Raw genomic sequence first — 26,895 nt, forward strand, 5'->3', positions numbered from 1 at the left:
TCTCTTTCACTCTAAAATCATCCTGGTTTGGACAATAAATGAAATGGCCACCCTACAATCCTACCGTTTGAAATGTAAAACCCACACTCTATTAGGACTTCTCAGCTAAAGGACTGGCATTCAGTTCAGGGTTTCCTGACTGTTTTCAATACAAGGAAAATGGTACCTCATCCAAAGCTGAAACCCCCGTCACTGTAGCAGGGCACCCAGCGCTGTAACTTCCCATGGTGTGTACAGTGATTTTTCTGAATTCAGTGGGGAATGAAACGCAATTTTGTCAGGCTTGCCTGTGTCCATAATGACCGAGTCAAATTAATCATCTTGGCTAATACCCCTGTGTCACCCATCCCAGAGATGCTTAATAGAATCTTCCTGATTCATGTCTCGCAGTGCACATCAGATCTGGAGTACTGCCGCACTTCTGAAAAATCAGTACAATTATGCCTTCTTGTTGGGCTATCATTTTCCTGGACTAAAAATGCTTCTTTAAACAAACAAATAAATAAACCCATACCCTATATAAATGAAATGGGAGTGGAAAAACACCATCCCATTAAAATTAAATGTGGATTCTGGAGGAGGTGGGGTTGGGGAATAGAATATCTTTTTAAGCCTTTATTTACAGGCGGAACCTCTGAGCGTGGCAGTCAGTGGGGATGAAGGGTGCATAAGACCCTCCTGTTGCTGGGAGGAACCTGACATGTTTGGATCAGAGCAGACAGAGGCATCATATGGGACAATGACAGCCAGTCACATTAGACAGGAGTGTTGTTCGCTAAAACTCTACCTGGAACAAACAGGATCATCCCCACGTGTTCTTGCTCAGAAAACAATCTGGGTCACTCTAAGGTTCAGGCAGCTTTCCACACGGATACACTGTGGAGGGCGTGGGATTCTGGAAACGTGAACAATTAGTGGTGGGTTTTGTCCTTTCCGAGGAAGGGAACCCGGCAGAACTGAAGGGGCAAGGCTGGGGATAAGTTAGGGCCACAGCCTTAGAGCGAGAGGAGGTGGCCTGAGCACCAGGCAATAGCCCATTTTACAGACAGGAAGCTCACTTTTCCATAAGTGGCAGAGTATCCAGCTACTTCTTTGACACTTTCCCTTGGATGTCCTAGCGGAGAAGTCAGTAAACTTTGTCTACAAAGGTCCAGGTAACACATCTTTTTGGCTTTGTGGGTCATACGGTCTCTGTCACAACTATCCATCTGACTTGTAGCATGAAAGCAGCCACGGGCAATATTTAAACTCACAAGTATAGCTGTGTTCCAATAAAACTTTGTTTTCAAACAACAAGTAGAGGGCCAAATGTGGCCCATGGGCCATAGTTTCCTGACTCCTGCCCTAGAGGTGGTTTTCCTTCCCCATAGAACTTTTACCATCTATACTTGATTTAAAAAAAAAAAAAAAACTTATTGTCTGTTCCTTTCACAATAATGTAAATTCACTGTTCGGTCACTGACTATCCAAAGGGCCAAGGATGGTGCCTTGCACATAGTAGGCCCTCAGCAAACATTTGCTGAATGAAATAATACACAAATGAATGAGAATACAGGTTTTGGACTGCTGTGTTCACTGTTATACCTCTAGCACCTAGAGCCTTGCCCAGCACACAGTAGGTACTCAGTAAATGTTTTTTAAATGAATGAATGCACAGATGAATGTATTGAAGGCTGCTGTGGCCTAAGCCTGGGTACGCTCTGCACTACCTTCCCTGTTTGCTCTAAAAAGTCAACAGAGGTCTGAAGTGGCCTTCCCCTCAGAGATGCTGCTTAGTACGAAATAATTCGAACTTGACCCCTGAGGGTCTTCTGGTTCCCTGTCCTCATCATGGAAATGCTCTTCCCATGAAGGGTTGAGTCCCAGCTCTGCCCCTGATAGGCTGTGTGACTTTGGAAAAGTCACTGCCCCTTTCTGGGCCTCAGTTACACCACCTGTGAAAAGAGGGAGACAGACCAAGGGATTTTTAAAACCAAATTTAATTCGTGTACGTGCCACTGGTTTGCAGGTACACAGCCAGACATGAGGCTGTGCGGATTTGAAAGCATTTTAAAACGATGAGTAGGCTCTCTGGTTATTTCCATGTTAAAATAGCTTCTGGAAAAAATTACATCTATTTGCAGTTTTTTTTTCTTTCTTTCTTTTCTATTTCTACCTTTTGAAAAGTACAGAAGTAGCATCGCCTAAAAATATGCCACGCCAGCTGCCTGGGGATGAAGGTGCGGAAGGAAGTTCTGACAGACTGGCCTCTGTGGCCCTGTGATACCGGGCTGAGCAGGGAAGCCCCCCAGCCCATGCTGCTCCAGAGACACAGCCCTGCTCAGACCCTTCAGGGCGGCAGCTCAGCATCAGTCTGGGACCTGAGGCCTCCTGGACCAGATCCTGCAGCGTCATCTGTCACCAGCACAGTGAGTCCACTACAGCCCCCAGACACTGCATGCTCTGGTATCACCATGCCCCTGAGTGTGCTGGACCCTCTGCCAGGGCCCCTGTCTCCCCAGGGGATGCCTACCCATCCTCCGACTGCCACAGCACCCTTCTGCCTCCCCAGGTGCTGGCACCAAGGCCTGGGTCCAGCAATCGAAGCTGCTCTGAGTAGAATGGAGCAAGGCCTCCTTCTACAGCCTGGACCCCGTGACCCCCTGAAAGTCTCATCAGGAGACTGCAACCCAGAAACCATCCACTCCCTGAGCTTTATTGATCCCCCTCTGTGAGCCAGCTTGCGCTGTCCTGCTTCTCTGCAGCTTTGTTCAAAGAACAATAATACCATTGTCAAGAATTTATATAGCACTTACCATGTGCTAGGTGCATCCCTGCCCTACGTACTTTTCACACATGAACTTATTAGTCTTCACAACGACTCTATGAGGCAAGTGCTATTATGATAACCATTCCACGGAGGAAGAAATGGGGGCACAGACATGGGAAGCTTGCTGCAAGCCACACAGTTAGGAAGGGACAGAGCCAGGGTTCCCATTCAAACGTCAAACTCGGGACCGGAATCCTGCTAACAACCCCCAGGTGAGCTCTGGAAGCAAATCGTCCTTCGGTCCAGCCTGCAGATGAGACTGCAGCCCAAATCTGCACGCTGACTGCAGCCTCACATGATCTTGGGCCAGAGGCACCCAGCTAAGCCATGCCTGGAGTTCTGACCCACAGGAACTACAAGATAATTACGATGTATACTGTTTTAAAATGTGCAAGTCAACTCATGAACCAGCAGTCTGAATGAGGCCGTGAGGCTGCCTCTCCATAACTCGAAGGGCCTGGGCTTCCTCGTGTGCAATGCTGAGCTTCTGCACTGACTCTGTCTTCGCAGGCAGCTCGGGGCTGCCTCCTCTCCTGGTCTCTGATTGCTCCCCGATGGTGGTCCTCAGGGTGGGCATGTACCTGCGCCCCACCCACACTAGGAATCCCTAATTCCTCGTAATGCTTGGGGGAGGAAGTGTGCCTCAGGTGACGCGTCTCAATCTGTAATGTGCACACAGATCACCTGGGGTCCTTGTGAAAAGGCAGGTTCTGACTTCGGAGGTCCGGGTGGGCCTGAGATGCCGCATTTCTAACAAGCTCCAGGTAATGCTACTGGTCTGTGGACCTCACAGTAGGACAGCCAGGTCGTAGGCATGAAAAGCACAGACTTTGACCCAGACAGACTGCAGTTCATATCCAGTTCTGTCACATCCCGGCTGTGGGTCCTTGACCTTTGAGAAGTGGAAAGACTTACCAAGGTCACATGATACATGAGTTACCTGGAGCCACGGACAGAACTCTGTGTTCTGACTGCCAGTCCAGATTCTCAAAACTGCAGCTCAACCCACCCTCCTGAGTTCTGGGCTTGGACACGTACAAACGCTTGTACAAATGTGTACATGCCTGTGTCTAAACGTCAGCATGTGTGCCAGGGGATTTGTGAGAGTCCTTCCTTCCTTCCTTCCTTCCTTCCTTCCTTCCTTCCTTCCTTCCTTCCTTCCTTCTTTCCTTCCTTCCTTCCTTCCCTTATTCCCTCACTCACCAGATACTAACTCAGCTTCTACTATGGGCCGGTGAAATCAACAGTCTAGAAGGGAGGCAGTCATTAAACAAACATAAATAAAAATCTCATTCGTGTGTGTGTGTGTGTGTGTGTGTGTGTGTATGTGTGTCACAACAGCCCCAAGAGCCAGCTGCTATCATTACCTCCATCTCACTGAGGAAACTGAGGCACTGAGAAGTTAAGTAACTGTAGCATCACAGAGCAACGCTGAACATGTGAAAAAGTGTACATCAGCAAGGATCCTGTGTGAGTGCGATGTGCACATATGCTCCTACTTGTGCACAAACATGTCTGTATACAAGCACGTGTGTGTGCCTGGAGGCACTTTTCCTCAGACATCTTCAAGATTTTCCACGAACATAATCAAGATTTTCTGGTCCTACAACATTGCATCACAAACACACATACGTGCATGCACACTTTTTTTTTTTTTATGTTCATGTTTTCAAACATTTCCTACAACTCTGTCCACAGAGAAGTGGGGGTGAAGGTCAGAGTCTGCAGAGCTGAGCAGATCAGGGGAACGCCACACCACCTGTTTCCCTGGGGCGAGCCACGGCTCGAGCAATTTCACAGCTCATCATCCCTTATTAAAATAATTCTTCCCCTCCCAGGAAGTTAAATAAATCGCTCAGGCTGTGATGGGCTTGTCATCCACACCCCCAGTGGGAACAGCCACCCTTGTGAGCTGATTGACACAAAGATACAAATGAGCAAATCTGGCTAGGTTCCCTTTTCCACCTGCCACGTCTCCAAACTGGAGACACTTGTACAAATACCTTGCTAATACTTTTTTATTCTTCATTGAAGCATAGGATACCAACAGAAAGTACACAAGTCTTACGTGGGCAGCTCAATGATGAATCTTCACAAAGCGAACAGACTTGTGTAAACAGGGCCCAGATGAAGAGAGAAAACCTTACCAACACCCCCGAGGTTCCTCCAGGCCCCTCACTCCCCACCCCCACCAAGGTAACCACAAGTCAGATTTCTGTCACCATAGATTAGTTTTGCCTGTTCCGGTGCTTTATGTAAATAGAATCACCCAGAATGCTCTGGGTTGATTGGTGCCTGTGTTTGTGACATTCATCCATATCATTGCATGTGGTTAACATTCACTCGCTCTCTTGCTGTCCGCTATTCCATTCTGTTAGGATATTTTGCAATCATTCCTCCAGTCTACTGCTGATGGACACTTGGATTGTTTCCCGTTTGGTGCTTTGATGAAAAGTGCTGCTATCGACATTGTTTTACGTGTCTTTTGGTGAACAGATGACCGTGTTTCTGTTGCGTGAACACCTACGAGCTGAATTACTGGGTCACAGAGCTTTAGATACTGAAACGGTTTCCCCCAGTGGTCGTGCCAGTTGGCACAGGAATGTGTGAGGGTACCCGTTCCTCCACAGCCTTGCCAACATGGGGTTGCCTGTCTTTTCCATTTCCTGCATTTTGGGGGGAGTATTAAAGACGTTTTAAAATGCCTCCCCACCCCTTCTCCTGCTCTTCCTCTCCCAGCTCTACCTCTGGCCATGGCGGACTGAGGCCAGAGGCAGGAATCAAACTACAACTGCCCCATGTTTGCGTATCACACAGATACAACCTCTAGCCACAACACAATGCCCTTGAGGGCCATCCCAGCACAGTAAACAGCTAGAAGCAGCACAGACCCATTCCAGAGACCCTGTGCTATTACAGAGAACTTTTGTAAGGTTCCCTCGAGGGGTCTTTGAAGAGAGGATCCCTCACTATGCAAAGCAAGACTTCCACGAGTCCCTTCCCCATCTTCCTCTCCAAAGCCACCGTTGCTCCCATGGTCCATCTCCCCGTCCTTCTTCACTCTGTACCCCTCCTCTCAGGGCATGCACTCCGGGGCCCCCAGGCTCCTGTGAGCTTCCCTCATCACACCCAGCTGGGTGCCCTGGGGTGTTCGTTCTGAATCTGTCACCAGCAAACAGGTCATCTCAGAGACCCACAGCACTGGCCTGACTTGAGGGCTTCTGGGCTGGATTTCTGTTTATTTGAAACACTAGCCTCATCTTATCCCTTCCACCCTAGTCCTACATAAACAATGTTCACCGAAGACGGCGCTCCCAGGCGTTTTCCTAGCTCCTTCATGATTTTGCCTCTCTAAACTGCAAATTCTAACAACAACAACAACAACAACAACAACAACAACTTTATCAACTTCCTCTCATAAGCAGCACTGGTTGCGCTGGTTACCTTATACCCACTTAACTAGTCCTATTAACTAACCTACACCCAGTTAACTAGTTTAACTAAACTACTTAACTAAACCACACCCATGTCTGATTTTCTTAATGAACCTGCAAGGGAGGTATGAACACCCCCTTTTTACAGAGGTAGAAAGGGAGGCCAAGAGAGCTTAAGTAATTTTGTCAAGGTCACACAGCAAGAACAAGGCAGAAGTAGGAGACCCCTGGAGCACAGACCTGCCACCTGAGTCCCCTGTCCTCCACGCTGGCAGGATGAAGGGTGCCAGGTGTGGCAGGGGCAACAACCTCATGACTGGATCTTTGTGCCCCATCAGAGCCATAGGCTTTGAGTATATGAGAGATGAGAAATTGCCTGTCTGGACTCCATGAAGGCCTTTCAATATTAATGAGCTGTGAATTAAGGAAGCTTGGCAAACCCAGCTGTTCCCTGAGCGCTGGGAGGGGGGGTCGAATGGAGGGGGTGGGGGAAAGTCATGCGTCTTCAACAGGCTGGAAATTATCAGGCGGTATCTTTTCTTGATTGTGTTGTGGAAGGTGGGGGTCGCATTTCTTATAACATTTTAAAAGCAAGATAGTTCCAATAGCATCTTTTCAGTTGCAACCTTTAACATAATTTGATTTGCATTAGGTAAAGTAACTGAGTGGTCTCCCCTTTGCCGATGATTCTGATGCTGCATTCGATTCCTGCCCCCACCATGTCCTGGATGGGTGACCTTGGCAAGTAGATTTTCCTTCCCCCAAATGAGTTGTTTCACCTGTAAAATGGATACTTTAATAACACTCCCTGCTAACTACCATTTGCCATATACCGAGCACTATAATAAGAACTTTGGGTATAAGTGCACCTAATGGACTCCTCCCCACATCACTTTGAGGCATTTCCAAAGACAAAATTGGGGCTCAGGAAAGTTGGTTGACTTGCCCAAGGTCACCAGGCATGAAGTGTCAAGACCAGAATTTGAGCCCAGTTCTGTCTTCTCGTGTCATGACCCTTATATCCCATCCGACCAATGGAACTTCTGTATTGTCACCAGTGGTGGTCTGGAACTTGCTCAGAGCCTCAGGGGCACCTTCAGCATGGGGACGACTCAGCCAGGTGGGGCAGATCAGTCTTTGGCCTGTTGGACAGACCACTGCCCCTTCTAGGGCCTCAGGCAAGGGGGTGGAGGAGGCCAATACCTTGGCCACAAGATGTAATCTAGACGGTCCCTCAAAGGCATCCATTCAGCCCCAATTCACAGATGCAATAACCAAGGCTCAGAGAGGGCACATAACCCACTCAAGGGCACACGGTGAAAGAGGCTGGAGAGGGCCCAACCCTGGCTCGTGACCCTCTAGAAGCTAAGGACCCGGCACCATTCTGGTAAGGTCCCCCTCTGGCTTCATTTCTAACTCGTGATCACGCATATAGTCATGAACAGATGTGTGAAACCAGGGACTGCCCAGCAAAGACCCAGGACCTACAGAAGATGCTAAGTTCAAGGCGGCTGGGAGTGGGAGAGGGGTGCCATTTTAAAGAAAATCCTTGAAATCCCATTGCCAACCCACTGCGGTTCCCTCCTCCAACCCGTAAACTTCCTGCACCATCCTCATTGTTTCCATCCCATTTAGAGAGAGTGAACGTTTCCAGGGATTCAATTTCTCTCATAATAGTTGGAAGGAAACAAAACTGTATGCTGTAAACATTCACTGCATTGTATGAAAAATATCTTTATTACAGGGGAGGTGCAATAAATGCAGACAAAGGTCCCCTCACCCCAAATCCACTCCCTAATGCCTCCATGCCTGTGTCCTCAAATATTTAAACATCTCACAGCCGGTCATCTAGAGCTTTAACATAAATATGTTTTTAGCCAGTGGAATGCACAATTAAGATTGGTGAGGTCTAAGTACCAACTCCTTCTCAGCAGTTTCTCTCAATGAAAATGAGAGGCTCGTCCATTTTTCTGAGCACATGTGTAAGGACTGATGTGGGAGAAAGCTCGTTAGTTCAGTCTGACATATACTCAATTCTTTCCATATACATAGGATGGGGTTTTCCCCCCTCCTTGCATTTTATTCTCCAGCTGCGCAATGATATTAAATTTCATCAGATTTGAACAAAATCTATGGTCTTGAAACAGTTTCCTTTAAGGCCCCTCATATTTATTCAGAATTCATGAATCATGTTCCGATAACACAACCATAATTATTTTTAAAGTGTGATGTTTGTGGCTTTAATAGGAAATGCTTGCAAAAGGCCTTTTCTCTTTGATTGTTCGTAATCTTAGCAGTAATCGCTGCTGTTCCCTGCTCTGCACCACAGCAGGCGAAACACAATTTCATTTTAATATGAATCGCGAGCTCTTCACCCAGGTTTTAATTAAAGCAATAAAAGCCATGTCATCTGTGCCCTTTACGATGTACACAGAGTCAGAGGCCAGAGTTACTAAGCCCAGAATCTTAGATTTCAACAACGGCAGGAGAGCCTTCTGCTTCCCAATGCATTTAATGGGAAGCATTTTTGTCTGTTTTAAAAAGACTCAACCACCACCTCTGTCTCTGTGCTGCAGTTTTCTCATCTGTCAAATGGGATAACAACAGTATTTACTGATAAGAGTTCACGTGAGGATGAAGTGAGACCAGCCATGGGAAATATTTAGCTCCATTGCCGAGTAAATGTCATTATCATCACCATCATCATTTAGTACTGAAAAAAGTCAAAAGACCATCTACCCTAATTAGTCATATGAGGAAACTGAGGCTCTGAGAAATACCAACACAGGAGGAGGGCATAGAGCAGAGCTGAACCTGGAACTCAGCACTCCTGGCTCTTTCGTGTTCTGGGCATCCGACACTGCCCCCTGCTGGAAAGAGTCCGTGCCTTCAAGGCCAGAAGACCAGTGTCCAGGGATTGCAGGTCTGACCCTGACCAGCTCCTGTTGTGGGGCCTCCTGGTTATACCATCGACCTACTCTTGGTCTATGCTTGATCCACGTGGTAAGAATAACAGACCGGGCATTCCTGGAGATCTATGAAGAAAGGTTGCCACACAAACACAGTGGTGTTCAGAACCAAGAGCAAGAATCCACTTAACTCAAAGTCCTTGCACGTCTCTAGTGTGGCACATTCTAGGAAGGGGCGCTGAAGGAGCAGTGGGGGGGGCATGGCCCACACTGAGTGTGGGTCCCGTCTGGCAGTGCTCATGATGGGGGTGTTCACCACGCCCCATAGGCCCTAAGGTGCCCCAAAGAGCACCTCAAGTGTAAGCCCCCTGCACCATCGTGCCCCACTGTGCAGTACCTCCCCCCTCGCAAAGAGCCACTGGGCCCTTTGGGACTCCCACTCCGAGAACAACAGGGTCCCCTGTTTCTCCGGCCACTTCTTACAACGTGCCTTCCCCTTTGTCTCCCGCCTCAGTGGGAACCTGTCTCCTCCACATGTTCTGGGGATGAGCTGTCTATCCCCCCACTGCCCACATATCTCAGGTTGAAAGGCGGGACTCACATCCTGCTCCCTCTCCACGGCCGGATCCAGACTACTGTCCATCTTTCCTACAAATCCACCCCCACCCCTCTCAGCTCCATCAGCATCCAGACGCTCATGCTGCCCATGTGTCTCCTGTTTGTCCCCTTTACCCATCGTGCTCCCAGTCTCTCGCTCTGGCTTCTAGCTTCTCATCCATTCCAGCCCAGCACCATCCTGGGTCCCTTCAGCTCCCATCAGCCTCCATGCTGATGCTGGGCTCTTGGCTCCTCAGCACCCAGGAGGTCGTTCTCCACTTGTTGTCAGCTCCATACTCCCCAGACATACCCAAGACCCCATCAATGCCCACGGCTGCTCACCTTTGAATCACCACCCCATGTCCCACTCTGTGACTAAGGTGTCCTCACCATCCAGCTCCTCCCTTGTGGACTCTCTGACCCCCAGATTCCCCTCTTTCTCTCCTTACCCAGCTTAGATTCCCCGGTCCTTCACTTCAGTCTCTCTGTGGGACACAAAGCTTGAGTGTCCTTCTGGTACCCTTGCCAGGCAAATCCCAGCCCTGGATTCACCCAACTGTCTTTCCCCATGGCACTGTCACCACACATCACATCAAATACTCTGGACCTTCTCTATCCCTCAGACCTCCAGTGCCCTGACTCTCAGCAGGTGACCAGCCCACCAACTTCTCTGAGAAGACAGATGCTGTCAGCCATCCCATCTACAAAGCCATACTCCTTTACTCCTCTGTCCCCTCTCCTGGCTAAAGCCAGAGCTTCCATCTCTGGGCAGGACCCACCCTCTCCTACCTTCTCCCCAAACTTAAACCATCAAATAACTCTTTGCTCTCTTGAACACTGAGCATCACCTTCTTCTTTGGATGCCTTCCATCAACAATTAAACATTCGAAAGACTCTCTTGCCTTAAAAATGAACATCGCTTCTAAGAAGTCCTCATGTCATTGAGCTAAGGCCCTCGCCCATGTCCTGGCCGGCAGACTTTTCACACAGCTTGTCTGTACTCACTGCTGATGTTCTCACGTCACGCTCCGTCCTCCATCCACCCTGGGGCCTGCACAACATCCCCCATGTGTCCAACCTGCTTTCTCTGTGGTCCAGGATAACTTCTTTTCTTCTAAAACCATGGGACACTTACCCACTGTTATCCCAGCCAATCCCTCCAAAGCATTTGACCCTCTCCTCATTTAAAGTGTATTTAACTTGTTGAAGTTATAATAAATCCCCATGGTTTAAAATCCCTGAAATATAAAAAGGTATAGTGAAAAGTCTCTTTTCTATCCCTGTCCACCTGGCCAGTTTCCATAACACACACACAAACACATACACATACACACACTCACAGTACAAAGCCATTGTTACTAGTTTCCATATATCCTCCCAGAGTCACTTTAATCAAATACAAGCACAAAGGAACATACATTCTTACCACCTTTTTTGCACAACTGGTAACCTATTCTCTACCTTGCTTTTCTCAGTAAGTAATGGATCTAAGGAACTCCTATATCGCTTGGGTTTCCTCATTCTTTCTTTACAGCCATTCTTCCTTTATGTACATCTCTTCCACGTGATAGATGTACATAATTTCTTTAATTCATCCCGTATTATCACATAGTTGGGTTGTTTCCAATCTTTTGCCATTATTGATACCAAAACGAATAATCTTGAATATGTCACTTCTCGTGTGTGCAAATATATCTGTGGGATATATTTCCAAAGGGGAATTGCTGTGTTAAAGGTTAATACATTCGTAATTTTGACACATGTTGCCAATTTGCCCTCCATAGGGGTCACACCAATTTACTCTCCCTTAAGTGATGTATAAAATGCCTGTTTCCCCACAGGGGCTCCAACAGCTTGTTATCAGAACTCTGGATGTTTGCCATTCTGGTAGGTGGAAAATGGTAGTTTTAATTTGTTTCTATTATGAACTATTGTAGCGTTTTTTCATATGGTTAAGATCCATTTGTATTTCTTTTTCTGTAAACTCTTGGTTCATATCTCCTGCCCACTTTTCTATCTGGTTTTTTAATTGATTTCTAGGGGCTCTTTATATATTAGGAAAACCAGTCCTTTGACTATACTGTGAGTTGATAATATTGTTGCCCAATTTTTCATTTGCCTTTTGACTTTACGTATGCTGTTTGGGCCATGCCCAAAAAAGTTGTTTTTCATTTTAATTTAAGGTCACATTTTTAAGTCCTTTCTTCTAAGACTTTGAGTCACAAAAATGTCTTTCCTACTCCGAAGTTGTAAAGTGTACCTGAATGGATTTTTTAATGGTGCCTTCATGGTTTCCTTGAGTTCATGTAAATCTTTGATTTACTTAAAGTTTATCCTTTGATAGGGAAGGGGCTGTGGTTCCACCACCACTTTCCTCCAGGTCCCTCCCTCCTCCTTGGAAAGTCTGCCATCGGCTCCTAAGACTCCACGTTCTCCTCCTACTTCTCTGGCCACAGCTTCTAAGCCTATTTCATCCTCTTCTCCTCCTCTCCTTTGCTTGCAAACGTTGGAACTCAACATTTGAGAGTCATTGATCCTCTGCTCTCCTCTTTCTGTCTGCAAGTTTCACCCTCTCAAGGTTTTCATACCTGGGGTTGGGGACTTCCAAGTTGACTTGCCTCAGGAGCTCCAGACTTTTACAACCATCTACCTACGTGGACATCGCCACTTGAATGAGCATCTCAAATGTCACATGTCCAAGTCTGACCTCCTCAAACCTGCACCTCCTCAGGCTGTCCCCAACTCAGGAAATGGTACCACCATGCTGGGAAATGAGCTCATGCTAGAAGCCTGGGGGTCACCCTTCACTCCTCCATTTCTCTCTCCTTCTACATGTCTCATTGTCAAGACCTACTAACTTCATTTCCCAAACAGACCTTAGTTCCACCCACTTATTTCCGTCTCCTCTGCCTCTATCGCAATCTAGGACACCACCACCTTTTACCTGGCCTGTTATCACAGCCTCCCGTGTGGTCTCTCTGTATCTACTCTTGCCATTGAGAGCTTCTAAAACTGCAAATTTGATTGTGCCATTCAATCTCAATCTCTCTCTTCCTCACTAACAAAGCCCAGTGAGTCGCTTTGACTAATCGAATGTGGTAGAAGGAGTCATGTGCCAGTTCTCTCTGTGTGTGTGACACACATACACACACACAGTTCTTTCAATCATTCCTAGGACAAAGCCAGAAATGGTATTTAGAGCCACGAGAGTGGAAAACTCTACTGGCAACCAGGAAGGCTGTCCTGTGGAGGTGACATCTGTGGTGCCCCTGAATGCACAAGTAGGCATTTGTTGTGTGACAATAGCTAGGGGATTTCTATCAGAGGAAACCGTGAGTACAAAGGCACAGAGGGGTAAATGCGCACAGGAGGTGAGAGAGATTCATGCAAGCAAAGCATTACTTATGGTAATAAAAACAACAGAAATAAGCCACAGCTAGCTTTATGGAACACAGGTACCTTATATACTGGCTTAGGTTAGACTCCCTTGAACTATAGCCTGAGATGTAGATTCCTACGCCGGTGACTTACTGAGAAGTTACTCAGAAAGGAGAAGGGGAGGGAAGCAGAATAGGGCAGGGGATGGAGCTGAGCAAGGATGTGGTCTCAGCTGAGTCAGCTGGAGCTCCAGGGGGACTTACAGAGTTCAGTCCCCACTTGAGACAATGTGCCTGGCCTTCTAGACCGCCCTCCATCCCTACCCCCCACTCCCACCGCCCCCATTGGTTGGTTCCCATTTGGTAGAGGCCAGTTCTCTTGAGAAGGGGCAACTGTGACTAGTTAGCAGCAACAGTGCATGAGGCAACAGCTGGACAATGGGCGCCCTGGCCTGGTGAAGGGAAACTGGGAGGCACCCACAGAACCCACAATACACACCTCACGTACCTCTCAGAACACACTTGGTGGCAGGCGTTACTTTTCCCATTTGACAGGAAGCTGACATAACTCACATAAGGTCATCTGGCTGGGATGTGGAAGAGCTGGAATTTGAATCCAGGTATGTTGAGACCCCAGCCCAGGAAGAGAGACACTTCCCAGGTCACGTAACCAGGAGATACCAACCCTTGTAACTCCTGCTCAGGGTCTGCTCCCAACAGGAGAAGAGCTGATCTCTACCAGGCCCTCTGCCCCCAACAGCTGCAAATGGGCCAGAAGCCATGCCTGAGAACTGTATCTCACCTCAGACCACCCAGACAAGTCTGGTACAAAAGAAACGCAAGGTCCAGGGAGGGGACTATAGTGACAATGTGTGAAAGCTAAGGCAGCTAAGCAGGAATTTTGTGGAGACTTGCAAAAACCAAACAATGGAGCATGCATTTGCGAAAGAAACCTCAAGCCCAAAAGAGCTGGGTTGAAAGTTTTTAAAAGGGGACACAGTTGGCTGATATATATCCCGTAGGAACCTCTGTCTCAGCTGCAGTTTCTAAATAAAGAAGATGATGTTTCAGGAGAAGGTTACATTAAAGAGCAGGTTCCCAACATGATGAAAATGGATGTTCTGGAAGCAGACGTCTTCCAGAAATGGTTCCCGGCTTACATCCAGAGCTTTGCACATAATAGATGCCCAATAAACATTTTCTGAATGGGTGAACCTTGTATTTAACTGTATTTATAAAATGTACTCTATGCCATTTAGAGGGATTATCCTCTATTGGCTATGAGACCTTCATTTTACCGCATGTGTATGTCAATCCTTCAGGAATCAGAGCAATGCAATTCCTGCAGTTGACGAGGCAGACACCATGATGGTGTATTCATGTGTGGGGGAGGGGTGTGTGGGGGGGGCGGTGTTCAAGCAACCACTCCAGGGAAAAAACTGGAAGGAAACATATAGAACTTTTGCCATTAAGGACCAGAGGCCAGTGGAGCCCCAACCAAGCCACTGGGAACTCTAAGTCCCAGAAAAGTCCAAGTTATTCTTCAAAAAAACCAGCATGAACAACATCCCACATGTTTCTCATATGTGGTCATTTGTTGAAAGACCACAGGAGTTAGCAGCCTGTCCCATCAACAGACGGAGTCTGTTTCCCCATTTCTTGACTCTAGACTGGCCCCGTGACTTGCTTTGACCAATAGAATGTGCGGGAAGTCATCACGTGCTGGTTCTCAGCCTAGACCTCAAGAGATCTTGTGCTCTTGCTGCTCTGGGAACCCTTCTCTCTCCACATGAACCTCAGGCTTGCCTGCTGGAGGACAAGAAACCATCTGGAGTAGAAGTGTCCCCCGTACCAATCAGTCCACAGCTGATGTGGCAGCTTCCTGCAGCCACGACCAGCAATGACCAGAAAAGCCACCCGGCTAAACCCAACCATGCCAACCCACGGAATTATAACTAGATAACTATCTATTGTTTGAAGACACTAAGTTTTGGGGTGCTTGTTATGCAGCAAAAGCTAACAGATACACTATAAGAAGTCTAGATTATAATCGCTAAATCTGCTCACATCAAGCTTGGCTTATGGCACCAGGTGACTTAGGCAGTCTCAGGGAATCCTGGTGTCTTCTTTATGAAGTTCTAAGTTAGGGAGCCCCTCTGATTGGTGGCACAATAGGCTTGGAAGGACCCCTGGAGAGCCCAACCACCTCGTTCCACTGTTAGGAAAACTGAAGTCAGAGAAGAAGAGCCACGTTCACTCATCACACAGATATTTCCTGCGGCGCTAGGGTCACAGCCGTGAAAAAGAGAGACTAGATCCTGCCCTCAGGGAGGTCACAGTTCAGAACGGAAATCAGATGTTAACCAAGTCATCACACATGTGTGAAGACCACCACAAACAGTGACAAATGTCGTGAAATAAAAGGACATGGTGCCGCCAGAGAGAATCACAGTGAGGAGACCTAATTGGGATTTGGGAGTCACCCAGAGCTCTCTGGGGAAGTGGCATTTAGGCTGAAGCAAGCTGGTGGCAACCTTGAGGTGGGAATGAAGAGCTCTCCACATACACAGCAAGGTAGCGTGTAGAGCTGGGTCCCAGCCGTGCAGGTCGGCACAGGTCCATGCAACAGAAAGGCAGGGGTGCCGTGGCACGTGATGCTCAGATGGTCCCAGGTCAGAGAAGGGCAGTGGCATGGCCGCTCCAGCACGAGCATCCCTGCAGTGGCGGAGGCAGGGGAGGGGGAGGGTACAGGGCCCTGCCGTGGGGCTTCTTCACTGCACTGAGACGACAGTATCTTCCCTCACTGGAGTGCTCTCTGAGGCCCATAGGCCCGTGTCTTACTCATCTATGTCCCCATAGGACTTGTCACATAGCAGGACACAAACAAGCTTCCGTTTCCCCAGCTGAAAAGTGTGAGCCTGGCCCCCCAACTTGGACCGCCGCAAACACCATGAGTACATAGACAGAGGGTGGAAATCAGAGCCAGGGACAGGCATCCCCCAGCTCCCGAAGTTTCGCAGTAGCTAGGACTCCTTGGTTTTCCATCCAGCACCCTGAGCTGCTGCCACCCTGCAGGCACCAATGCCTTATGGAACTGTCCTCCAGGTTGCCACAGTCTGCAGTGAAGACCCTCCCCAGTGACCCAGCCCGCAGTGAGGACCCTCCCCGGTGACCCAGCCTGCAGTGAGGACCCTTCCCAGTGACCCAGCCTGCAGTGAGGACCCTCCCCGGTGACCCAGCCTGCAGTGAGGACCCTCCCCGGTGACCCAGCCTGCAGTGAGGACCCTCCCCGGTGACCCAGCCTGCAGTGAGGACCCTCCCCGGTGACCCAGCCTGCAGTGAGGACCCTCCCCGGTGACCCAGCCTGCAGTGAGGACCCTCTCTGGCATTAGAGTCTGTAGTGAGGCTGTTCCCAGCTGAAAGAACCCTTAATTTTCAGAGCCCAGGCTCTCAGTGGAAAACCAGACTCCAGCCGGCATCAGGACTCCCAGAAGGCCAGGTCGGGCTGAGGTTGGGGACAGCCTTGCCCAGGGATGACTCAGCCCCCTTTACCACCAGGGAGGACTGCACAGGAAGCCTCCGCTGGGGTCCCTTGCGCCACAACCCTCCCCCGTGGCATCACACAGTCCAGATGGGCGGGAGAACTCTGAATGCTTGCCTGGGTGTGTGTGTCTCCACACCAGTGTATGTCTCCATGGCTGCTGTGTGGTGACAACAGGTTGAGAGCACCAGGGAGCGTGTGACAGCTCTACTCATGACTGCTGGAAATTCCCCCTCTGTGCATGGAGAAGGTGGGCAACCCATTTTGAGTTTTATTACGTTTTTAATGATGCCCATTTGAAGCCAATAGTAGCCAGGTAGGGGATTTACAGAGAACACGGTAGTGTTAGTTTTATTGTCCCTTTTAAGGGGACTCAACTGATGCTTTTGACCATTCTGAGAGAGAACAGTCGTGGGATGTGCCCTCCACGGTGCCCCTCTCCCACCCCCACCCCAGGAGCAGCTTGGCTCCAGCTAGCCCAAGGCTAACTGCCCACTCAGAAAGGACGGGGCACCCACCTGGCTGGTTGAGAGGAGCTCTGGGTTCCCGTCACTCATCCCCACGTAGGCACTCTCACCATCAAACTGGAACAGAGAAGGAGAGAGAAGCAGCTCTGAGTAAAACGTTCTCAAGAAGGCCCTAGGAGGAGAAAAAGCCAGAGGAGGGCAGGGGACGAAATGCACTGAGGAAAAGGGAGAAGAAGCCAGGATGGAGGCCGGATGCCCCAGTTCCCATTTCCGCAGGGCTCCCTCTAGGGTAGAGGGGGAGCCCCGATTCTGTGGCCCCTGAGGGTTAGCACCATGCATCACACTTAGGATCAAGAGAGGAAAACCTTTCTGCCCTTTATACCTTGTTCATAGATGTGGCAGGCTGCTTTGTCAGATACTGAGCTCCCCATCCCTGGAAGTATGCAAATATCCCTCTTGGCCTAAATGACATCAGACTCTCAGCTAGAGCTGGAATTCCATGTGCTGGAGGGAGGCCAAGATCTCCAGAGCTTTGGGGTCATGACAGCCTGCCCCTGATGTGCCCCCCAGGTCTTATCATCCCACCTGGCTTTGCCCCCTCACATCTGTCCCTGAGGCCACCCCTGGCCACAGAGAGTGAGGACTGTGGTAGAAACCATGTATGAGAACTCCAGGCGTGTGTCCTAAGAAGCTGCCAAGTCTGGACTCAGAAAGATTTGCCTGCAAGAGGGAGCAGGTCTGGTGGGAGAAGTGTGGGCCACTGGCTGCCCTTTGCCCTGATGTGCAACCCTGAGCTGGTGCCTGAACTTCTGAGGTTCCTCATCTGTCAAATGGGGATAATGCCCTGGTCCCCTGTCCACGGCATGTCACACTGAAACAAATAGAGCACTTGGCTCAATTCCAGTTAGTGTCCATCTTCTGAGACAGGTGTCGTAGATCACGTTCCCTAGAAGCAGAGCCCGAGACAAGGATTCACATGCATCTGGTTCCTGAGAAGTGCTCTTTATAGTGATAACATTACGGGGAGGGAAGGAGGGACGTGGGACAGGATAGTGGAAGGAGCTACGCAAGGACGTGGTCTCCGCTGGAGACCTGTTGGAGCCTGATCCCACCGGGAGCTCTGGGCAGGAACTGAACCACAGAGTTTGTCCCTGTGTGAAGCAAGAGGCCAGACTTTTGTCACCCATGTAAGTCAGCCCCTGGCTGTGGGCTGTGAGGAAACGGGGAGCAAGGTGGCCCCCTTTGACCAAGGACAGTGCTCTAGGGAATTGTGCCCACTGTGAGCCATTTGCATCCAGTGCCCACAGCAGGTGGGGGATGGGTGTGCTGGCCAGTAAATCTGGGTGGACCACCAATGACAGTGGGCCATTTTAATGGAAAATTTTACTTTTTTATTAGGTTATATGCACATGGTTCAAAATCCCCAAAGTACACAGAGCAACAGGGAAGTCTCTTCCCACCCCATTGCTGTTCTCCAGAGGTAGCCACTGTGTCTACCAACTGCCTTTACATCCTTTCAGAGACGGTCTGCCTATATACATTGTATAGTCATTCCTTTCACATAAATGACAGCATACGATAAACAGTTTTGCACCTTAGTTTTCTCCTAGCAACACATCTGGGAAAATCTTTTGTGCTGGAACATAATTCTGTCTTCCAGTGTCTAATATTCTGCAGGATGGATGTAACATATATATTTAACTAGTTGAACACGTGGGTTCCTAGTCTTTTGCTAGTCCAGCATTGCTCGCATGAATAGTTTTGTACACCCATCATTTCTCAGGGGTGTGAGTTTACTGTAGTGTTAGTTTGTACAGTGGCTGGGCCCAGCTGTGTGTGCATCTGTAACTTTGATATACATCGCCAAGCAGTTTTCATAGAGGCTGTAAAAATCCACACTCCCACAATCAGGCGCAAGATGTCAGTTCATCCAGACCCTCTCACTCAGGGAGGCTTTCCTCAGCAATTGCTCAGAGGCCAGCCTCCCACCTCTGTGCACTGTGAGCACCCATCACTGCACCTGTCACCATTCCCGATTTCCTTGCCCTGCTCCACTTTATTCTTTGTTCCATAGGCCCTTTCACCTTCTAAAATCTATATAATTTACCAAGTTCGTTGCTTATAGTTGCATTCCCCCTACTAAAATGGAGGCTCCCAAACACCTAGCATAGGGCCTGGCACAGATTAGACACTCAATAAATGCTTGTGGATGGATGGATGGATGGATAGATGATGGATGGGTGGATAGATGGATAGATGATAGATGGATGGATGATAGATGGATGATGGATGGCTGGATGGCTGGATGGCTGGATGGATGATGGATGGATGACAGATGGATGATGGATGGATGATGGATGGATGACAGATGGATGATGGATGGATGGATGATGGATGGCTGGCTGGCTGGCTGGATGGATGATGGATGGATGGATGATGGATGGATGGATGATGGATGGCTGATGGATGGATGGATGGATGGATGGATGGATGGATGGATGATGGATAGATGCTGGATAGATGGATGACGGATGGATGATGGATGGATGGATGGATGGATGGATGGATGGATGGATGGTGGATGATGGATGGATGGATGATGGATGGATGATGGATGGATGATGGATGGATGGATGATGGATAGATGCTGGATGGATGGATGATGGATGGATGATGGATGGATACTGGATGGATGGATGGATGGATGGAACAATCACTGCACCATTCACATTGTCTTTTACCAGACCCATCTTCCCAACAAAGTAGTAGAATTGGTGGTTACATCCAAGTGCCTTTCCAGCACAGGGATGGACAGAATCCTTCAGTGACTGCTGGATTAGCAAAACAAACAAACCAAAAAACAAAAAACCTGCCATGTTATGCCTAGGATCTGGGCACTGACCCCAAATGCAGGGCTCTAACCACCACACGGCATCCACCACACGCCATGCTGGTACCTCCTCTGGCTGTCCCTCTTACAACACAGGTTGTCTCCATATCTGTCTTTTGCCCCTGTGTGAGAGCAACATGAAGGCTGGAACAGTGTTGTAGTCATCTCCAAATCTCTCAGCGCCTGGCACAGCCTGTCACCAGGAAAGGGACTATGAATCAGGCAGGGTGGGGAGCTTTCAACGAAAGTTCCTGGGTACTAGTTGATGTGTCACCGCAGCCATGTATTACTTTGATACAAGTAGAACTTTTTTAAAACAAATCACACATAATTTATAAGTATGTTCTAAAAGAAAGAACAATTGGACATGGGAGGGGGCTAGTTTTAACCAAATATTTGAAACATTTATTTGATAAAGCAATAGTAATCAAACAGTATGGCACAGGTTAAAAATATAGGAATATGTATCAAAGGAGGAGAGGGCAAGCTATCCCCCAAAAGGCCTGTGTCATAGCCCGTTTATTAAATGCTGGCTAGGACGGAGCCACTGCGGAAGGAGGGGACCTGTCTGCTGTCTCCCCCAATGCACAGAGTGGCACTCAACAAATATGTGGTAAATGAATGACTACACCTGGCACCGAACAACACGCTTTCCATAAAAGATCTCATTTAATCCTCACAACCACCCAAAGAAACAGGTGTTATTCCCCGTTGAAAACCAAGGCAACCGGCTGAGAGGATGGCAGGTGCCCAAGATGGCACAATAAAGGAGGAGCGGGACAGTTTGTTAAGGAAGAGTCTGTTTGCTTCTTCGGGTTGGTATCTCCCACCTGGCTGTCAGCGCCTTGATAGCGGGGATCAGGCTTAGCTGCACCCCACTCCGTACAACCCGTAATTAGCGTGGCCCTGACACATAACAGGTGCTTGATGAGGATGTGTTAGGGGTGCAGGGAGGGAAGACTTCTCCACAGCGAGCAGTGGGGAGCGGCCCTGGGACGTGAGAAAGGAGACCCTGGATTGTGGTGTGTGTGCGCTGGGGGTAGGAGGGGAGCCGGGCAACGAGTCCCCTTGAAATCACCAGAGCCTGCCTCCAGTGGGCTTCTTCATTCACTCGTTTATTCAAACAAGAAAGACCGGACACAAGCCAGAGGAAAGCTTGCTTCCTGCTTCCAAGGAAGACTTGAGAAGTTGGTGGCAGTTTTGAAGGCAGGGCCTGGGTCAACCTCCATTTGGTTACCCCTGCGGGCCTGGCATGGCCCCTGGGAGCACACTGGGCATGGGACCTGGCTACTGAGAAACTGTGAACAGAGACCCACCTCTGCCCAGGGTTCTACCACGTGAGACCTTGCAGGGGGAACAGAGGGAGGGAGGGGACCCTGAGGGCTCCAGACACCCCCTGGCTTGGCTTCCAGGGCAGTAAGGCCTGGGGTTTCCCCCCACAGCCCTCCTCTTGGGGGGCCCTTTCTAGAGGAAAGAACCTACCAGCCAAGGGGAGAAGTCACTGAGCCGGCCTCTGTGCTCAGACACAGCAGGGTCAGCTCCTCTGTGTGCACACACAGGATGGAAAACACTCCCCCCTACACCCGCCGCACAGCGAGTGCTGACTGTGTATGTGACCACAAAGGCGTACAGTGCATGCAGCGTGCCCAAGCATGGTGACAACACATGTACCACAAACCAGTGGGGGGTCAACGTCACACACGACACAGCGTTCGAGACAGCACTTAGCCACACGCGCACCACATCCATGGGTAACACAAACCAACACAAACAAATGTATTCACAGCACAAGCATGAGTGTGCACATACCATAGACCCTTTGTGGGACTGGGGCACAACATCCACGGCAGGCACACACGAGAAGGAGGGGAGGCCCAGACGTGTATAAAATACCATCTGCCAGTGTGTAAATATTACGCACACAAATGCACACACAAACAAACATATATGGCACGAGCATGTAGAGACATACACAGCAAAGATACACATGAACTTGACTTCTGTGCATAGCTTACAATTTATCAGTCCCTCCATCAAAAATCTTTTTTCACACCATGCCACCTTCTGTATGCTTTAAAATGTGAAAAACAGAAAAATGGAGAGGGGAAACAAGGGCCTAAGAATTTCCATGAACTGCCAGAACATCCTCTTACCACCGACTGGAATAGATTAATTTTCCCCATTTCATATTCTAATTATAATTCCTTTTCCCATCGCCATCTTCAGTCCTCATTACAGCTGGAAGATTGTTCTGCAAAAGCCAGGCCTTCATCTTCTCTTCCCAAGAGTTTTGTCATGGAAATGAGTTTTGGAATCTGAAAGAACCCACATTTCTGCAAAAAATCAAATGTGTGGGGATAACCCTTTCATGACGGCCACCAGGGACTTGGTTCACAGAGGCTTCTAAAGGGGCTGTCTCTCCTGATGCTGTGTGGTCCCCTTGGCAAGAGGGGCTCCTGCCCCCTGCCCCAAGATCCCTTTTTTAACTTTAATGAAACTTAGCAAACAGGCAGCCAAGGTGAAAGGTGAGGAGCCCTGATCTCAGAGACGCAGATCAAGCTGTCTCCACCTGTGTCACCTCGGGCGAGCTCCTTAACTCAAAGCCTCAGTTTCCTCATTCTTATGACCCACCGAGTCACGTACTCACAACAGGTGTAAATTAAATACCTGTGGGATGGATAAATACGATAAGTGGGCAAATGCACAGATGGAAGAAGGGGAGTAAAGGATGAGATGAATGGGTGGATAGATGGATATTGGATGATGGATGATATAAATCACCATTGTCAAATAGAAATACAGTGCAAGGCATAGATGTAATTTTAAATTTTCTAGTAGCCATAGTTTGAAAAACTAAATGTAAACAGGTACTATTAATTTTTAATGACACGTTCTATTTAACTGGATATATTCACAATATTATGATTTCAAGATGTAATTAACAGAAAATTATGAATGAGTTGGTTTGCATTATTTCGGAGGGCGACTGTCTGAGAAATCTTTATCTTTAAGGAAACTTAGCAGATAAGCAGCCATGTGTGTTTTTACCTTACATCACGTCTCAGTTTAGACTAGCCACATTTCAAGTGCTCAAAAGTCACATGTGGCTGGTGGTTACCAAAGTGAATAGAGCAGGAAAGAGTTGGAACAGGTAAGATGAGTGAATGGATGGTGGGTATGTGTATAGGGGGAATGGAGGGAGGGAGGGATGGATGGATGGATGGATGGATGGATGGATGGATGGATGGATGGATAGATGGGTTGGGGGGGGAGATGAGTGGTTTAAGGCACGAATAGGATAGATGGGCCAGTAGATGGATAAACAAATGACAACATGGCTGGACAGATGGAATCAGAGGGTGGGATGGCTGGGTGAGTATGAAGAAATAGGTAGATGGGGAGATGACGGGGATGGTGAGTGAGATAAACACACGGTTGGGATGGGTGTGTGGGATGCATGGATAGAACCCTGGATGGGTGGGATGCCTGAGGGCATGGAATGGGTTGAACGAGTGGGTGGAATGGATAGGTGGGTGGATAAGTGGACCTGGTATTTCCTTCTCACTTTGTTCATGCCTGCCCGGGACAATGTCACAGCTTCTCAGGGCTGCAACATGTCACTCACTCACAAAGGCTCATCTTCAGCTGAGTTATCTCCAGATTCCAATGTTCAGTTTCCCCCTAGACATCAGTTTCCCCCTAGACATCTCCCCCACTTGGTCTACGAGTACCTCAAATACAATACACCCAGCTCTGAAATCACGACACATCTATGGACCTGCTCATTCTCCAGTGCTCTGCCATCATGAGAGAGGGTGTCACTTTCCACTCAGTCCCAGAGTCAGTACTTCCAGGGAGACTCTAATCCCGTTCTCTCCTACCTCCCTCTGATCCAATCACCCGCAGAAGCTTTCTGCTCAGCGTCCCCCCACCCAATCCATCTTCCACCCTGGCTGTCACTAGCGGCCTTTTGGCAATCCCTCCACTGCTCAGATGGAAATCCAACAGTGGCTCCACATCTTGAACCCTGTCATCTGTAGGCTCCGTGACAACCGGCCCTGAGCCTCAGCTCCCACAACGTCCCAAGTGTCCCAGAGCTCTTGCCTTTGCACACACTCTCCCATCATCAGCCTGGAGCACCTTTCTCTTCCTTCCTTCCCACTGAAATCCAATTCCCTTTAGGTCTTTTGTTTCTTCTAGCTCTGCACTCCAACCTGAACAGTCTTGCTTCCTTCTATAAGCCTATATTCTTGGGCCCAACCTTAAAAACCTCCACCCAAGTTGGCTTTGGACTTAGGGAAACTTCCACATGTAGTCTGGGCCACAGCATTGATTCCTGAATCGGAGTACTGGTTCCACCACTGACGAGCAGTGTATGACCTTGGCTTTAACCTCTCTCTGCCTTAGTTTCTGCACCTGTACAATGGTAATGTTGGAAGCTATGAATTTCTGACTCATGAGTTAATATATGCAACATAATGCTTAATGATGGCAATGAGTTTTGACAGGTGCTTAATAAATGTCATGTATTTATTCTTATATGTGAACTCTAATCCCCTCACCAGCCACCATCCCCTAGCAGAGGACCATGTCTCCTACATCACAGAGGCCATCAGCTATCCCCCACCCGACTCCCTCCTTTTCTCCATATTATTTACATCACACTCATCCTGACCTCCTTTCCTTTAGTCTTGAAGTGTCTCCCTCCTGTTCAAGGTCAAGCCTTTCCCCTTAACCCCGCCCCTCCCTTGTCTTCCCCTCATTCATTCCCACTCTAGTCCTGGGTCTAAGATCTGAAGCAATATGATGCCCTTGTTGTATTGTGTACTGAGTACCTGCAATGTACTAAGTGACAGGCTCCCACCCACTGGAGACTTACAAAAAATAAGGCTTGTCACAGGCACTGACAAGAGGTAAAAGCAAAGGGATTGTGAGGTTACAGTCCCTTGGGGCAGCAGTCACTTACTGCTTGCTGCCTGAGAGCTAGTAACGCTTACTGTGTGCCAACGTTGTAGTGACACCAGCCCCTGCCCTCAAGGAGTCGTCGGTCCTTTGGAGAAGCTTGGGAGAATAAAACATTCCTGTTCTCCAAGTCTGAGGAAGGAAGACAGGCCAGTGTTTCGGCCATAGTCCCAAGATAGGAACAAGTAACCCCAAAACTTGTTTGAAGCTGGTCCCATCTGGTCAGTGACAGCGTTGCGTTCACCCAGCCTCTGAAAAATCAAGTGATCAGTAAGGACCTTACTCCAGTAGCCACATGTCCTCAGCCAGGGTTCAGCCAGCTCCAGAACCTCCTGCCATTGAAAGGACCTCCATCCCAAGGCTCGGGGCTCCCCAAAACCCTACAAAGATCAGCTTGTGTTAGGAGAGATTAGCTTTGCAAAGTATAGCAATGAATTCAGTGTCTTGTTTCAGAGAGCAAATGATAGCCTCCTCTTTAACAAATGTGACCGCGGCAGGACAGGGTTGTCTCAGGGGAGTGGAAGCAGGCAGGAGGGTTTTCCAAGAGAGGCATCCTGCCAAAGGTGAGTTGGAAGCTCCATGATGTAGGACACCCAGGAGTTGGCCAGGGGAAGAGCAGGGAACGTGACATCCAAGGCTGCTGTGAGCACAGGCCAGTGAGCACCTATTGTATACCAGACCTCATCCCAGAGCTATGCCTGGTTGTCTCGTTGGAACCCTCCCCCAAATTCCAAGGCTGTATGATCATCCCCATTGTAGAAATGAGCAAGGAGAGGCTCAGGGCGGTTGGGGAGCCCAACGCTGCCTCAACAGTTCTAAACTTGACCTTGACTCCTGGTACCACAGCAACAGTTGTACGGTAGAAGGTGCTGTCCCTCCCCTTTGCACAGAGACCCAGATCAAAGACCAAGGGTGCACCGTCTTCACCCAAGCCTGTCACAGACACCAAGAGACGAGCCTCATGGAGATCTAAAGAGGAAACAATCAAAGCCACACATACTGCTCCTGCCTGCCCCCACGTCAGGTCACGAGAACACTCGTTCTGCACAGATGAAACCACGGCTTAAAAGATAGAGGCAGCGAACGTGGCAGCTGCACCGTGGGCCCTGCCGAGAGTGCGGTTTTAGGTGGCAGTCTCACAGAGAGATACACATCAGGGCCAGGAGATGCTGGTGGAGGGGCTGAGAGGCGTTGCACAGATGGATGGAATGGGACAAGGATAGGGCCTCAGGCTCAAACTCTGACCAGGGCCTGTGTGCTTAACTCCAGGCCCAGCCCCACGCAGAGAAGGAAGAGAGCACAGTGGTTATAAACATGGGCCCTGGTGCCAGGCTTCCTAGGTTCAAACCTTAGGCTTGCTTTTCAAGCTCTGTGACTTTTTAACTAAGTTACTGTCTCAGTTTCCTCTTCTGGAAAATAAGTATGACTATCATTTAGATGAGATAAATGAATCTACAAAAAGTGCTTAGGACATTGCCTGGTACAGAGAAAACACTAGGAGGGAGCTATAATTACCTCTCTTCTGTAGCTAAAGAAACTGAGTGGGGCTTCATGAAAACCTTTGAGGTCCTAAGTGTGGGAAAGACCCCGATGCCTCTAGCCACCGTCTATGCTTGAAATAAAATTCATAAAGTCTTCATAAGAGAGTCCAATTGAGTGCTGATTTTTCCCATAATGACTTTCATGCCTTCTTCCTGAAATATCTATTTCTTTCTAAAAAAAAAAGTTTTTCTCCTTATTGGTGCTATTGCTGTGCCAGACATAACACCCATTCTTATTCTGCCCGCTGAGAAATAGAATCCAGTGTGATGACTGAGGCCCAGAGAGGTTAGGGGATCTGCCCGAGGACACACAGCCAGGACATGCCTGAGCTGCCCCATCCCCCAAGCCCCATTGGCTTCCTACCCTC

At 48.8% G+C, this 26,895-nt stretch overlaps 1 protein-coding gene across 7 annotated transcripts in view; it reads right to left on the reverse strand.

Moving 5' to 3' along the window:
• Window positions 1-26,895, reverse strand: part of TOX2 (TOX high mobility group box family member 2) — a 124,533-nt gene that overhangs the window by 59,890 nt on the left and 37,748 nt on the right. For 6 of the 7 annotated variants that reach the window (XM_019748740.3, XM_019748764.3, XM_074317666.2 and 3 more), the window contains exon 2: window positions 17,186-17,251. The exons of the other annotated variant lie outside the window; for it this stretch is intronic. In XM_019748740.3, the coding sequence (XP_019604299.2) occupies window positions 17,186-17,251 (66 nt within the window). The remainder of the gene's footprint in view (window positions 1-17,185; window positions 17,252-26,895) is intronic. 7 annotated transcript variants of the gene reach the window in all.

Source organism: Rhinolophus sinicus, chromosome 13 (assembly GCF_057876585.1).
Source record: "Rhinolophus sinicus isolate RSI-liver-muscle chromosome 13, RSI-T2T, whole genome shotgun sequence".
In the NCBI taxonomy this organism is placed as follows: Eukaryota; Metazoa; Chordata; class Mammalia; order Chiroptera; family Rhinolophidae; genus Rhinolophus; species Rhinolophus sinicus.